This window comes from Hemiscyllium ocellatum, chromosome 9, assembly GCF_020745735.1.
Source record: "Hemiscyllium ocellatum isolate sHemOce1 chromosome 9, sHemOce1.pat.X.cur, whole genome shotgun sequence".
Lineage (NCBI taxonomy): Eukaryota > Metazoa > Chordata > Chondrichthyes > Orectolobiformes > Hemiscylliidae > Hemiscyllium > Hemiscyllium ocellatum.
The window spans coordinates 56,524,317-56,540,654 of NC_083409.1; the positions used below are offsets into that span (position 1 = coordinate 56,524,317).

General features: G+C 39.1%; 1 protein-coding gene across 2 annotated transcripts in view; it reads left to right on the forward strand.

Moving 5' to 3' along the window:
* Window positions 1-9,164, forward strand: part of pgm1 (phosphoglucomutase 1) — a 74,860-nt gene extending 65,696 nt beyond the window's left edge. For both annotated transcript variants that reach the window (XM_060830372.1, XM_060830371.1), the window contains exons 8-11: window positions 602-737; window positions 2,051-2,234; window positions 3,881-4,015; window positions 7,558-9,164. In XM_060830372.1, coding sequence (XP_060686355.1) covers window positions 602-737; window positions 2,051-2,234; window positions 3,881-4,015; window positions 7,558-7,647 — 545 coding nt within the window. In that variant the 3' untranslated portion in view covers window positions 7,648-9,164. The remainder of the gene's footprint in view (window positions 1-601; window positions 738-2,050; window positions 2,235-3,880; window positions 4,016-7,557) is intronic.
* The last annotated feature ends 7,174 nt before the right edge of the window (window positions 9,165-16,338 follow it).

Consider the following 16,338-nt stretch of genomic DNA (forward strand, 5'->3'; position numbering starts at 1 on the left):
GCTAGTGCCCTTTTCAGAAAGTAAAAAAGAGAAGTTTACCTGATGTGTCCCTGGTATTTAAGATTAGAGGAATTAGGTGCCAGTTTGTTTTAGTTCGGATTTTTCTGTTTCCTGTTTACTCTCACCTAGCTCTCCAAGATATTAAATAACTCAAAAAAGTGTAACATTTCATAAAATTCCAAAGTTATTATTTCCTCTAGCACCTTACTGGGTAAAGTATTGTCTAATGTTGTACCAAACTATGCATAACAGAAAGTCACATATTCAGTTCCTGACCTTTGCTGATCTCTTCTTCACAAAAGTCGGTTTGCTTGAACTTTGAAGGAGAAACATACCCATTGATATCCTACTAGTAGGTTAGATCTAAGGACAGCGTTAGAATACAGGAGGTAAAGCTTTATTCTTTAAGTATTTCCAGGTCTGTTTAAATCCAAAGTAGAGGGAGCTTTCTCTTAATTTAGTCCCACCTGGAAGTGTTTGATAAAGCCATTATAATATTTTGTTTGTGCCAGCATTTCCTTACCATAGTATCCACAAAGTTTATTTTCATTGAAATTTTGATTGTCTCATAGTGATTGTCACATTTATTATTTCTCTTAAGGATCTGACCACATTCGTGAGAAAGATGGTCTGTGGGCAGTGCTGGCCTGGCTCTCCATTATTGCCAAATCCAAACAAAGTGTGGAAACAATCATGCAGGAACATTGGCAGAAATACGGTCGCAATTTTTTCACCAGGTTAGATCATTTCATTTAAAAAACCTCTTTTGCTTTTCACACCACATGCAGTGTTTCAAAATGGAAAGCATAGATTTGCACAAGATCTGGTTCTCCAGTTCATCTAAAATCCCAATTCACCGTTATCATTTGTCAGGATGCTTCCTATTTTATATTCAGGAACAGTGTTAAAGAAAAGTCATACCGATATATGAACATCCTGTTCATCTATGTAATGGCTAAACAGCATGACCGCCAGTGCTTCCCATCCAGTTGTTTCCTGAGCGAAGGAACAAAATAAATAAAAATAATGAAGACCTATTCTGAAGGAAAGGAATCAGAATTCATTGCTGAATTTTACCAGGCTATACAGAGATGGGTTGGCAAGTGGGAAAGCTGGCAAAATGGCACACAATTGACCATGGTGATTGGTGACATTCCTGACTTCTGCCCACTGACAAAGCATTTTGCCAACTGTGGGAAAGTTGGCAGATGAGTTGCCCACCCACAATCCGATTGCTACCTTTATTGGCATTGGTGAATCTTTGGCTGCTGACTCAATGTGTGGGGCGACTGCTGGTGAAACCTAGCAACTTGGAGACATAGTAGGGGGCTCCTTTTGGGAATTCTTTTTATTGCAAATGAAGCTTACCCAGGTGACAAAGGCTTTTGTTTGCAACTGTCTTGTCTGTACATGAACAACACCCTCCACTCACCAACCTTGCTGTCGATCATGAAGGCCTAGCTCCCAGGTTAAGGCAACCCTACTTGCCTCTCTTCAAGAACACTGACCATCAACATGTCCTCATCATCTCAGCAATGCCCCTGCTAAGGTGACACTGCTCGGGCTGGAAGCTGCCAATTTTTGTGAAACATTTTTGACAAACATCAGCATCTTCAGAACTGATGGGAAGGAAAAGAAATACATTTGTCTTAAAGGAGCATCAAAGTTCAACTAAAATATCTTTAATGAAACAGCAAGTCTGTGCTTTGTCCACGTGAGCCTAGTAATCCAAGCCCATTCTCCTGACGTTCCATGCCTTTTACTATTCCTTGTTTGCAAACAACTATCTAGTTCTCATTTAAAATAACTAATAACCCTTTGGCAATGATTTGGGCAAAAAGTTACCATTTTTAACATTCTAATTGTAAAGAATTTTCTTACCTCCCTTAACTTCCATCTGTGGTTGTATTAAAATTACAGCTTATTGTTGCTGCCTTGGAAACAATCACATTTACTTTCCTAAGCTTGAAAAATTTGTATCAAGCCACCTCTTAACCATCTGTGTACACAGCTGTATTGAAGTCATTCACTCTGATTTTCCCTGTTCCAGGTATGACTATGAAGAAGTAGATGCAGCAGCAGCAGGTAAAATCATGAAGGATCTGGAAACTCTAATGGCAGATCGTGCTTTTGTTGGTCACAAGCTCACAGTTTGTGAGGAAGAGTATATTGTGGATAAGGCTGACAATTTTGAATACTGTGACCCTGTCGATGGCAGTGTCTCAAGAAACCAGGTAAGAGAACAGTGGGAGTGTAAGTATGTGATATTTAATTCATTAGCTACCAACAAATAAGTTCATTACAAGTTGAAATTTCTGTAACTTAAACTTGCATGAATTTGGAACTTTACACACCAAGATAACACTTGAGTGGGGTAAATAAATAAAAAAATGATGACCTGTTACAATGTAGGTTCCTCTGTTGTGCTTATCTTTAGTGTGGCCATTCAGGGGCATTGGTATGAGAAAGACCATAAACCCGTTGTAGCTGGAGATTCCTGCCGTGACTGGAAATCTGGATGTTGATTTATAAGTTTACTACATAGATTAGATTAGATACCCTACAGTGTGGAAACAGGTCCTTCGGCCCAACAAGTCCACACCGACCCTCCGAAGAGTAACCCACCCAGACCCATTTCCCTCTGACTAATGCACCTAACACAATGGCAATTTAGAATGGCCAATTCACCTGACCTGCACATCTTTGAGCTGTGGGAGGAAACCGGAGCATCCAAAGGAAACCCACACAGACAGAGGGAGAATGTGCAAATTCCATACAGACAGTCACCCAAGTCTGGAATCGATCCTGGATCCCTGGCACTGTGAGGCAACAATGCTTATGACTGAACCACCATGCTGCCCATAAAATGCCACTAATTTGGCTGAAGTTATTTGTTTTATTTGAAGACCATGAGGATGATTTGATGTGAGAGGTTTGAAGGTGAAGTTTGAACAATAGGATAATGCAGTATTAGAATAGCACAAAGTTTTACTTTAAATATGACTTCTGAATCTCAACTGGGAACACATGATATTAAAAGTAGATGCCTGAAGTGGGAATGTGTTATATTTCTAGCACTAAATGTCCTCAAATAAATTGCCAAAAATATAGAAATTTTACAATGTACTGCAAGTTCCATTGAACATGTTTAAATTGTTTTGTTTTTTCATGTTAGCTATTTATATTTACCAGGGTCTTCTACAGCCTTTGGGACTCATTAACAAAATAATATCCTTATGTAAATGGCTGTACCTTCATATTGGCTGTAAACAATAGAAATGTTTGATAATTAGAGTTGTGTTCTAACTTTTCTTCAGGCGAGGATTAATGTCCTCAGAATTTTTTTTTCTTCTAGCTTTCTTCCCTTTCTCACCCTTTCATTCCTCAAGGTGCTGTCCGGTGCTTCATATTGTACTGTTGTTTGTATGTCTTAACCATGTGTCCTTAGTTCAGATATGAACCAGGATGATGAGAACAAGTTGTTCTGTGGAAGGCATCAACCAAAGATCGATTCTATAGAAATCAAACATTTGTGTGCACAGGCATCCTAGCAAAAGTCATTAGTTTACTGCAAGGACTGGAGTGCTTTTCCTCATCCTCTACCCTGTGAGTGGTTCTCCTCCTCAAAAACAAGGATCAGCTAGATCAGCAAAAAACAGGAATCGAACCCTCAAATGTTCCAAATTTGTTTTTAATTTCCTGCTGGAAGAGATTACAATTTGTTCCACTTTTACATTTTATTTGGAAATATACACCAGTAACTCGTAATAGCAATGTGCTAAAGATATATATGTGTAAATATAGAATGTTAGCCATATCATTGACAGGTCACTACATTAGTATCACTCATGAATAATTCTCATAAATCATATGTTGACAGGGATTGAGAATCATTTTCACAGATGGATCACGCCTTATCTTTAGATTAAGTGGAACTGGCAGTGCTGGAGCAACCATCAGAATTTACATTGATAGCTATTACAAAGATGCTTGTAAAATCTTCAAAGAGCCACAGGTAATTTTTAAAAATATTCCTTTTTAAAATGGCATTTTCTTTATCATTCATCCAGAGACCTCCTTTGACATCCTAGAATGCAACCTTTCATATGCAGATGACATTGCAGCCTTTTAGCCTCATTAGTTTCCCCAGTATCTTTTTCTCTCATGATAGTTGTTTTATTTATCCCTTCCTCTCCATCTTTTGGCCCTTGAATTAATCATTTTTAATTATCTTAGCATCCTCTACTATGACGATTAATGCAAGTTATCTATTCAGCTCTTCTGCCATTTCCTCATTCCTCATTATTATTTCCCCACCTTCATTCTCCAAGGTGCCTGCTCACTTATTTTGTTATCTTCTTATTTTGTATTTAAAGAAGTTCTTACTGTGATGGTCTTTAATTACTTGTTAGTTTATTCTCGTGGTTTATTTTCTCCCACTTAAATATTTTCTGGCCATCTTTTGTTGACTTTTAAAACTTTCTCAAACTCCTTGCTTACCACTAATTTTTCCCAGGTTGTATGTTTTTTTTTCAATTTAACAATATCGTTAACTCCCTTGGTTAGCCATTTTTAATCCTCTTCCTAGGATTCTTCTTCCTCACTGCGTTATATCTTTGCTATGAGTCATGAACTATTTTCTGAAATATCTGCCATTGTTCATCACTGTGTTTTCTGCTAAGTAACACTGGAAACTGTCATTTGTTGCTGGTCTCTGTCAATTTGCTAATCAGAGGCACAGATGTTACAGAGTAGTTCAATACCTACATACCAAGCAACTGAGAAGCCAGCCTTTCCAGTTGCTATTTGATCTCTTCCAAAAAAACATGTTTTATGAACTTAAAAATCATACAACACCAGGTTATAGTCCAACAGGTTATTTGGAAGTGCAAACTTTCACTCTTTCATCAGATAGCTAGTGGGGCAGGATCATAGGACTTAGAATTTATAGTAAAAGATCAAAGCGTCAGACAACTGATGTAAAGCATTGAGCAAACAGCGCTCCTAAAGCTTGTACTTCCAAACCAAATAAACCTATTGGACTATAGCCTAGTGTTGTGTGATTTTTAACATTGTCCATCCCAGTCCAACACCGGCTCCTCCACATTGTATTTCATGAATGTTGGGTTTGAGTGTCCAATATTGTCCATAGTTAAATACTCAGCCAGTATTGACTATCTCATGTAGCCTCTTGACTGGAGCACTGAGGGGTTGTCAGCACCAATGGGTCTTTGTACTTTTGCATTAATTAGGCAGAAAATTGGAAGGAAAGAGTCTTTTTGTTGTGTGTGCATATCACGGTGTGATTTTGCGGGGCCAATGGGGGTCTTGCCCACCAGTCAAATAACTGGCGGTTAGCCCTGCTTAGTTCCTTGGGAGTTACCCAGCATGATCAAGTATCCTCCAGACAATTAACTGACTACCATCAGGCCTTCCCTATGAAGGAGATCGGAAGTCCAACCAGAGAGTATCAGCTCATCATTGGCACCTTTTTAGCAGTAGCTTCTGGAGGCACTGCACCCACTTGAGGCCCAGAATCACTAAGGAACCCCACAACGAAGGTGGGGTCGCGGAATGAGTAAGGGGTTGTAGAGGCAAGGACATAGGAGTGGCTTTCAGCAGCCACCCCCTGCCTAATAACAGATCCTTACCGAGTGCTTACATTCAAGGAGCACCTTTCAACCCCCCCCCCCCCCCCCCAAAAGGGAGGCCACAAGCAATGCCAACAGATTTTGCTGGGCAACTTCCTGGGGGCAAGGGAGACCTCTATTTAATCCCCGATCTGCCACTAGTTTGCAGAATGCCGAGGGATAATGCTGAGGCTCATTAATAAGCCTACTTGACATTTGACCATCACTACCTTGAAATCCCACATTTGCCCCTTCCACACTCTAACATAATAGAAGGAGGGTTTCCTAGCACCAGAGACTGGCAGGAGGTTTTGGGTCCATCTGCCATAGTTTGCACCATGGCTGTCTGCATACAGTGCAATGCATGTTTCTGTTCAGTCCAGCCATATGTCAGTATTGCCTGTCAGGTTCATGGTAGGAGGAGCTTCAGAACTTTGAATTGTTGACCTTGTACCCTACCTTATCAATATTTAGCAGCACACGTTGACTTATTTCACTATTGTATGATCTGCTGACCTTTTTTTGCTTTTGATTTCTTTTGATTTTTGTGTGCTTTTAAATTATTGACCTGAACTTTTCCTGTGCAATAGGTATAATGTCCATTTAAAACAATGTCTTTGTGTGTTGAGAGTCAAAACTTGTGGCCAATTGTTTTGATTATAAATGTAAGAAATAGCCTCCTGAAGGCTCAGTGGTTTAACAGGAGTGAGTCTTATAGACCAGGAAGGTTCCAAATTTGACCCTAAGTCTGAGAACTGCACAACTCATTCTCATTCACCCATTGAATCGAGTTAACTATGGCAGTGTTATTAGTGCTGCAGTTGACCTAAGTGTTCTGGTTGAAAGCGAACAACAGCCATTGTTTCTCCTTCTACAGTCAGTTCTACTATAGCGCTGTTCTCATGCAATCCCACTTTATAAGAAAATTTTGTAATTAACAGCACCATTAAAACAAATGGGGCTGGAATCGTGTTATAACCAATACATGCTTTAAAAGTTCACTGTCTTCAACTGGTCAATGGTGTTATAGTGAATTTGCATTAACAAAATGTATGCTACAGGAGAACAGCCTATATTTGTCTGACTTACACCTGAAATTGTATATGTGTACACAGCAGGTAGAAAAAAGATTGCTGTGGTGCTCCCTCATGATTAAAGTATGTTCAGTACCAGAAAATTATGCTGCACCTAGGCTCATGTGTGAAAAATGGTGCATTTGGGTAGATGCACAAGGACCTCCCACTATTAGTGAAACTGTCCAGATTTACTCGAAACCATCATGAGAGAGAGAGTGAAAATATAAGATCTTGTGTAGCATTGCATTTCACGTTATTGGAACACCAAAATTTGTTATATTGAAATGTCCCATTGGTTAGTGTGTGTAATTCATGCACTATTGTACTATTGAGGTATCCAACTCAACTTTGTCAATTTTAGAAAACAACTTAGTGAAGGACAGAGCTTCTCCCACTGAAGAGGAATTCTGAAAGAAATCCAGATTTACTGTCCTACACTCCTCATGAGAAGGTCTCAAATAGCACAGCTTGAAGTTGAAAGGGAAGTTCAATAGGCTCAAGTTGACCGTCAGTTGTCCAATCACAGTGGCTGTGCAGTAATCAACAAAATAAATTGAATGCTGCACTATACAGTCAAACAGTTGATTAAAAATGAGGCAGTCATGTTAAAACTATATAGTGTTCTGGAAAGAATGTTCATCTCTAAGCAATCAGATTTAAGGGAGTTATTCAAATCCTGCAGCACATTCAGAGTGCCACAAGATTAATTCCTAGCATCCATCAAACTCCTAAAAGCAGCCTTCTCAGCTGCAACTGACTCACTGTGTGTGTTCACCAAATAAGCCAGCCAAGAGAACAACTGTTTTCTAAAAGGAAATTAATTTGAAAATTGTAATTTGTTTCTTTTACAGGTGATGCTCTCCCCTCTAATAAAAATTGCTTTGAAGATTTCTCAGATTCATGAGCGAACAGGCCGTACCAGTCCTACAGTGATCACTTAAAAGACTAATCCTATTAAGTCAGAAGATAAATTGTCAAAGGAGGAATAACTAAAGGATAAACCTGAAAAATGTGAAATATTACTGTAAACTATCATCTCCTAGTCCATGTTCAAGGTTCAGAATATTGTAGAAAGACAAAGCTATCAGGAAAAATTATCATGAGCTAGGATTTAAGTAAAAATGTAATAAAATATAAATATATGTAAAAAATACATATATATACCCTCTATTGGTGATATGTTGTTTCCAGTCTCTTAAATGGTCTAGTTGAAAATTAAAATTAATGTAACTAAATATGCATTCTCACTATCAACACCAGTATTGTATTACAACTAGAAAGTTGTACAAATTAGCACATGAAAGGACACCACACATGCTATTTATTTAAGGTGACAATCTACATCAACAAATCTATCAGCTACTTATTTCACTTAAAATAACTGTTCATTAATACAGTTAACATGGTTCTTTAAGCTACAGAGTCGCCAACTGTTCACTGAATACCTTTCCTTTCACTGAATACCTTTCCATTCAATGAATACAATATTGATCATGATGGTGCTTGTTCAACAACCATATTCCTGATCCTATCTTGTTATGGTTCTTCAGTTTATAGTAAATGTGCCAATTGCAGCCTGTGGCCAGACACAGAATACCACTGAATTAAAATGATTACTTTATTCAAATGTGTAATTAAGATTCATTCAATGCCCATACAATGTTTATTATTGAATACTACTTTCAGTTGATCTGTGGTAAATTTGAAACATTAATAGATGTAAGCAATAGAAAGCACATTTCATTTTCACAACAGTAAGCATTATTGCACTTTTAATCAGAGTTCAGAATGTAAAACAGTTTACTACTTTATAGTTATATTGTTGGAAAGTACTTGTCTACATCCCCTTCTAAATAAAGTATTACATTTATATCTATGCAGTGATACAGATCACTTATTTAGTTGAGTACCCTGCAAGTAGTTTCTTTAATCTGCTCATAATAAGTTGCCTCTGATTTAATTACATTTTGCAGGGTTTGGCGGATGGTGAGTCATTTGGTAGACATTTCAATAGTCCTGTAAATCAGGATCCTAAGAATGACTATTGAAATGTCTACCAAATTAAGCAAATGCACAGATGCTCTGCTTAGTAAAATCTGCCAGGTACTGTACCCTTGTAATGCAAATATAAAAGTTTTCTTTGTAGATGTCTCTGCTGCCTTCTCAGGATTCTCTGCTCTCGCTGAAATCCAACTGAATTCAAAATTCCATCAGTTGTAGCCTAGAATGACATGTGACAAAATATATGATCTCGACTAGTGCACAATTGATTTTGCTGTATTGTAGAATGATACAACAAAGGTCATGCAGCCTGTGCTCTCTCTTTGGTTGAGATGTCCAAGAAGATCCACTCCTTTTGTTCTTCTCCCAACCCCACATCATGTATTTATCTTCAAGTATTTATCTCTTTCTCTTTAAAAATTGCTATTCATAACTTGCAATAAAAGATGTTTCCTAACATTGTGTTTGCCTCTTCGGCTAATTACCTTTAAATCTGTATCCTCCAATCCATCTCCCATTTTAACCAATTGAAGTGGATTACAATTTTGAATGGTTCTATCGTGTCCTATTGGACTCCTCTGTTCTAAGGAGGATTACCTTCCCTTCTCCAGTTTCTTCATGTCACTAAAGTTCCTCATCTCTGATACCATTCTCATTAACCTCATTTGCATCCTCTCTAACTTTCTAACAGAGTCTCTAAAGTGGGGTATCCAGAATTGAACACAATCCTCCAGCTGAGGCCTGATTTGTGTTTGATGAAGATTTCAAATTGGTGCTTTTCCCATAGAGTCATAGTGCTATTCATGTGGCTTCTGGAGTCATTGTAGTGCATCCAGGAACCAGAGGACTATGTGGATAGCATGTTCAGGGGGATGCTTACACTACAGGATGAGAACATGCAGGCACAAGGCAGTCCAAGAGATAAAGATACATGGTAGAGGAGTCCTCTGAAACATTTAACTTGCTAAGTTTGATTCCAGACTTGAGAGGGACATTGAGTCGACTGGGACCACATTCATTGGAATTTAGAAGAATGAGGAGGGATCTTATAGAAATGTATAAAATTATGTAGGGAATAAATAAGATAGAATCTGTGAGGTTGTTTCCACTAGTGGTTGAAACTAGGGGGCATAGTCTTAAATAAGGGAGAGCAGATTTAGGACTAATTTGGGAGGAATTTCTTCACCCAAAGGGTTGTGAATCTGTGGAATTCCCTGCCCAGTGAAGCAGTTGAGGCTACCTCGTTAAATGTTTTTAAGGCAAAGATAGATTTTTGACCAATAAAGGAATTAAGGGTTATGGTGAGTGGGTAGGTAACTGGAACTGAGGCCATGGGAAAAAAATCAGCCATGATCCTATTGAATGGAGGGTCAGGCTCAAAGGGCCAGATGGTGAACTCCTGCTTCTAATTCTTGGGTTCTTGTGTACACTGTTTTCAGTTCCGGATATTCTGGTGAGGGGAATGATTCCTTGGAGGAATGCAGCAAGAGCCAAGGAAGGAAGAAGAATGGAACTGCAGTAAAGACTGGGATTCATTAGTGAGAGGAAGAGGTGGGCTTTTCTTAGGCTGTGAACATAACTCCAGAATGATATTGCCTCCCAAGTCAAGGGTGCCACTGAACGGGCTCTAAGATATTCTGGGGAGGGTAATCAGTCAGAGGTCATGGTCCATTTTGATAGCAACAACATAGGTAGAAAGGTGCTATGGTCTCACTGTCAGAAATTAGAAGCTAGGTAGAAAATGAGCAAGCAGGACTTCAAAAATAGTAATCTCTGGATTACATCCAGTGCAAGTGAGCATAGAAATAGGATAGGACTGATGAATGAGTGTCTGGAAAGATGGTGTGGAAGGAAGATCTTTAAACTTCAACACTGAGACTGGCAATGGAGGATGAGTTACATCAAAACAGAGCCAGAATCGAGTTCCTTGTGGAATGGTTTGCTCATGCTTTAGAAAGGGTTTAATTGAAATCAGCAGGAATGTGGGAAGCAGAAGAGAATATCAAAGAAGAATGTTTGGGTGTGTAAAATACTGGGAGAGACAATTGGCAAAAGAATAGAGAACAGTAAGTTAATGGGTAGAATCAGAGTAAGGGGAAACATTAAAACCTTCTACTTCAGGCTTATAGCTCATATATGTAAATGCACAGCATATAGTAACTAAGATTGGTGAGTCACAGGTCCAGATTGCCACGTGGAATTATGATGATGTGGTTTACTGAGACCTGGACCAAGGAATAGCAGGATTAGTTGTTAAATATTCCTTGATACAAAATGTTCAGGAAATTTAGGAAAGGAAAAACAAAAAAGGAGAGGTGGTTTATTAGTTAAGGAGAGATTGCAGTACTGGAAACAAAGAATATCCCAGTGGATTTCAGGACAGAATCAATCTCAGTTGAGCTAAGGATCAAGAAAGTTGGAATTACATTGCTTGGTGTAGTTTACAGGCCACCAGCTAGTGAGTATGATGGAGAGGAACAAATCTGCAAGGGAATTAAAGAGCGCTGCAAATATTATAGAGTAGTTATAATTGCGGAACTTTACCTCAGTCTGTATTTGAATTGTTAGTGGAAGTATAAAGGGTAGAGAGGGAGAGTGTTCCTTGATAGTGTTTAGGAGCATTTTCCCAGCAGTATGTATCCAATCCAATGAGAAAGGAGATGCTGTTAGACTTCGACTCCAATATGAGTCGGGTTAAGTACATCAAGTGTCAATTGGGAAAACCTTTAAAGGACAATGATAATTGTATTGTAAGATTTAGGATGACAGTGGGGAAAAAAAACCAAGAACAATACAGAGTAAGAATAATTAACTGTGGAGAGCTGACTTTGTTGGTGCAAGTATGGAGCTGGGCCAAAGAGGCTGGAGTCAAAGGTTGACAGGAAAAGATGTAGCTGAACTATCAGCTGCCTTTGAAGAGGAGACAGTTCAGACACAGTCAAAACAGAAAGAAGGGACAAAAAATCTTGTGCTAACTAGATAAGAAGGAGATAGAAATTAAAACCGAGAAGGAAGCGTGTGTTTATGATAGGTGCCAGATACAAAATATAATTGAGTGCCAGGCTTAGTAAACAAGGTCGGAAGGGATGTAGACAAAAGAAGCCAGCATATAGATCTGTGAAAAGAGACTGACAACTAACATAAAACAGAGAATCATAAAGTTCTGTCAGTACATTCATTCAATCCTTGTGGCTTTTTTTATTTAATCCATTTCTGAGCTATATTCTATTTATCTAATTCCAGGTCACATACACATCAAAGAAGTTGTCCTCATCCTGCTCATAGGAGACTATATTGCCTCCCCCACTATCATAAAACCACTCTGGAAATTGTTTACCATGGCTGTTCACTTCCTGCTCCTTAACCAGCTTTGTGTCCACACTGCAGCTATTCTTTTAATTATAAGGGCTTAAATTTTTCTATCAATAATACATTATATGATATTTTGACAAATGCCTTTTGAAAGTCCATGTGCATAACATCAGCCTTCTGTTAGGTCATTGAAGGTGTAACGTAAATCAAGTTAGTTAAAGATTAATTGTCATTAATAAATCCATGCTGACTTTCATTTATTGACCTGTATTTTTACCAAATGCTAATTAACTTTGTCAGAGATTATTGCCTCTAAAGGTTTTCCCACCACCATTGTTAGGCTGACTGACCTGTAGCTGGGTTTTATTCATTTTTTTCCTTGAACAAGGATTTAAAACTTGTAATTGCCTGGTCTTTTGACACTCCATACCTAAAAGGATTGGAAGATTGTGGACAGAGTCTCAGTAGTATCTCTCCTTACTTTTCTCAGAAACGTAGGATGGATCCCATTAACTTCATATCACTTTTCTAAATTAAAGACAGACAAGGAATACTCAGCAGGTCTGGAATCATCTTTGGAGTGGGTAGGAGAGGCAGCTTTACAAGACGGATGACCTTTCCATCATCTTTCCACTTTGAGGATTGTCACACTTCTAACTATCATCTCTACCTATTTTTATCGTATCTAAAATCATTACTTCCTTCCTGGTGCATTTTCAGCATCCTTATTTGCAATGAAGACAAATGCAAAATAGAAATGAGTTCATTAGCTTTGAAAAACAAAACCACCTTTTTGGTCCCAAATCTGTATGCATCACCTGTGGTTTCCTTTATTGATGTTTTTACTATTTATAGCAAACAACTTCTTTGTTTTCCTGTAATTAATTTATTCTTTCTTTACCCATCTTATTCCCATTGTTTTAGTGCTCCGGACAGTTACAAATTTCTCTTAGTTTGCCACTGTTATGCGAATCTTAAAAATTAAGCATTTCTTTTTCTCCACAGACCCTGCCTCCCCATCTGTTGAGTATTCCCAGCATTTCGTTTTTATTTCCGACTCCCAATATCCATAGTACTTTTGTTTCTGTAATCACTTTCTCAACCTGTCCTGCCTTGAACAACTTGTGCATCTGCACCCCTAGGCCTGAATCCCTTTTGGGATTCCATTTGTTATTTTGTCTGCTTTTCATTCTTTCTACCAAATTGTATTCCTTCACACCTCGTTTGTGACATGTTTGGTCATTCCGCCAGCCTATCTATTTCCTCGTGAAGTCTGTGACTTTTCTTGTTTCCCATTTTTAAATTTTGCATCTTCTACACATTTTGAAATTGTGTCCTGTGCATCCAGCAAGTCATTAATATACAACAGGACTAAACAGCGGTCCTAAAACCAACCCATTGAGATCCCCATGTTATCTCTTCCTCTTGTCCATGAAAACTGCCCATTACTACTCTTGGTTTCCAACTAATCAGCCAGGAGTAGTAGTGAGCAGCCTCCTGCACTCCCTGCCTCACCCAACCCAAAAGGTTGACAATGTGCATTTAGAAAGTTCTGTGTATACACACTTTGTGTAACACCCTTCCGGTAAATAACATGGTGGCACCCAAATAAACACAATACATGTGAGTGAATGGGAAAGCATGATGTCACTGACAATGCTGCCAGAGGTACTGTGCATCCACAGTATTTTGCATTTGTGGTCAGACATAATTTTCAGAGTCAGCAATTCTGTTCAATTTATATCCAAACTGCCACTGTTCCTTTTATTCTATTGGTTTTGATTTTGTTCATAACTTTGTTATGTGGCACTTCATCAAATGCCTTTTGGATATCCATATACACCACATCAACCACATTATCCGCATCAAACCAACTCTGTTACCTCATTGAAAATGCCTCAATAAAGTTAGTTAAACATTGTTTTCTTTATAAAAAAAACTCTGCTACTCAACCATCTGAGGCCAAGCATAGGTATATTCATTCATGGGATGTGGGTACAACTGGCTAGCCACCATTGACCATCTGTCCCTGGATGCCATAGAGAAGATGGTAGTGAGCTGACTTAAGACCATAAGACTTAGGAGGAGAGATTAGGCCATTCAGCCCATCGACTGTGTTCTGCCATTGAATCATGGCTGATAAGTTTCTCAACCCATTCTTCAAGTCCTTCAAGACTTCTTCAAGACTTCTTCAAGTCCTGAGGTCCATCAGCTCTATGTTGACCAACAATGCCTTTCGGGAGGAGTTCCAGGATTTTGATCCAGCGACAGTGAAGGAGCAATGATATATTTCCAAGTTAGGACAATGAGTTGCTTAGTGGGGAACTTGCAGGTGGTGATGTTCCCATGTGTCTGCTGCCCTTGTCCTTCTGGGTGGAAGCAGTCGTGGAATTGAAAGGTGCTGTCTGCAATGCATCTTGTAGATAGTACACTGAGTTAGTGATGTAGGGAGTGGATGTTTGTGGATGGGTTGCCAATCAAGTGGGCTGCTTTGTACTGATGGTGTCAAGCTTTTTGAGTATTGTTGGAGCTGCATCCATCCAGACAAGTGAGGAGTATTCCATCACACTCCTGACTGTGCCTTGCAGATGATGGACAATCTTTGGGGGAGTCAGGAGGTGAGTTACTTGCTGCAGTATTCCCAGCCTCTGACCTGCTATTGTAGCCACTGTATTTATGTGGTGAGTCCAGTTGAGTTTCTTATCAATGGTAACCCCCAGGATGCTGATAGTGGCAGATTGAGTGATGGTAACACCACTAAATGTCAAGGGGCAGTGGTTAGATTGTCTCTTATTGATGATGGTCATTGCCTGGAACTATGCAACCCATTCTTCCATCAGGGCTATAGTGAAGCAGATAATAGACTTTCTGAGGATGAGATTGCAATGCTTCAATAGATCTCGAGGTCCTTGCAGTATAATCCAAACAAAATGTGCCGCATAATCCTAGCATGTTGTGTTCTGCATGCCTGGAGCAGACAAAGAAGGAATGTGACAGACTCGAAAGATCTAGGAGAGCAGCAGTTACCTTCTGAGGAGGAAGATCACATTCAGTGAGAGAATGGTGCAAGATCGGGTATAACAAGCCAGGCAAGATTTAATTAATACCAGCTTTCAATCGATGTCAGCTGGCTGCAGTGATTATTCGTTGACTGTAAATTTGTCATTGCTCAAAAAGCAAGCAGTCTCTGATTATTCCCAAAGGTTAGTGCATTGTTTCTTTGTTTGCTTTTCCTTCAGTTTTTTTTAATGGTTGTTCAATAAACATTTTCATTTGTTTGAAGGCTTTCCAACATGTGATGCTGACACATTGACCAATGACAGAATGTTATGCTATGTTAGGCATAAAGAAAGAGTAGCACTCCTTTAGACTGGGTTCTAACTTCTAACCTAATTTTTTTGTAGCTGCAGTTACCATGACGGTTGATCAGACAGGTGATAATGTAAAGTGACAATACATTGACAAATGTATGATTCGATTTCCAGTGAAATGCCACTTGTGTGCCCTTGCGAGTTTTTCATTTATGTTTCTGTCCCACCATGTGTGCTGTGAAGGGCTTTTCATTTCACCTGTAGCACAGCTGGGCTTTAACAAAAAACAGGACATCTTCTGCATGGTTACAAATGTCTGAAAATCTTGCAAGAGTGTTAGTTGAGCAATGAATTAACCATACATACATCAGGAGCAGCTGATCATATTGTGGGTTTGGAATAAGTTGTAGTATGATCATATAGATCATATTCTGAATTGGAGCATATTATAGACTTAGGAGTCAGAGCAATAATTAGGCAGAGTGTCTGTTGTGTAATAAATTTGTAACGTAACTACAAAAATATCCCATGAAGCTGACAATGTCTTACATTTCACAGAGGGGATGGAAGAATTTGATTTTGTGGGCGGCACAGTGGTTAGCACTGCTGCCTCACAGCGCCAGAGACCTGGGTTCAATTCCCGCCTCAGGCGACTGACTATGTGGAGTTTTCATGTTCTCCCCGTGTCTCCGTGGGTTTCCTCTGGGTGCTCCGGTTTCCTCCCACAGTCCAAAAATGTGCAGGTTAGGTGAATTAGCCATGCTGAATTGCCTGTAGTGTTAGGTGAAAGGTCAAATGTAAGGGAATGGGTCTGGGTTGGTTGTGCTTCGGTGGGTCGGTGTGGACTTGTTGGGCCAAAGGGCCTGTTTCCACACTGTAAGTAATCTAATCTAATCTAATGATCAAGTGAGATGAAACCAAAGATTATTGAGCTTGTTAGAGACATGGACCTTTCATGTTCCTAAAGATTGTTTGCCATTTGGGTTACGTTTTTGTATTTGCTCTCGT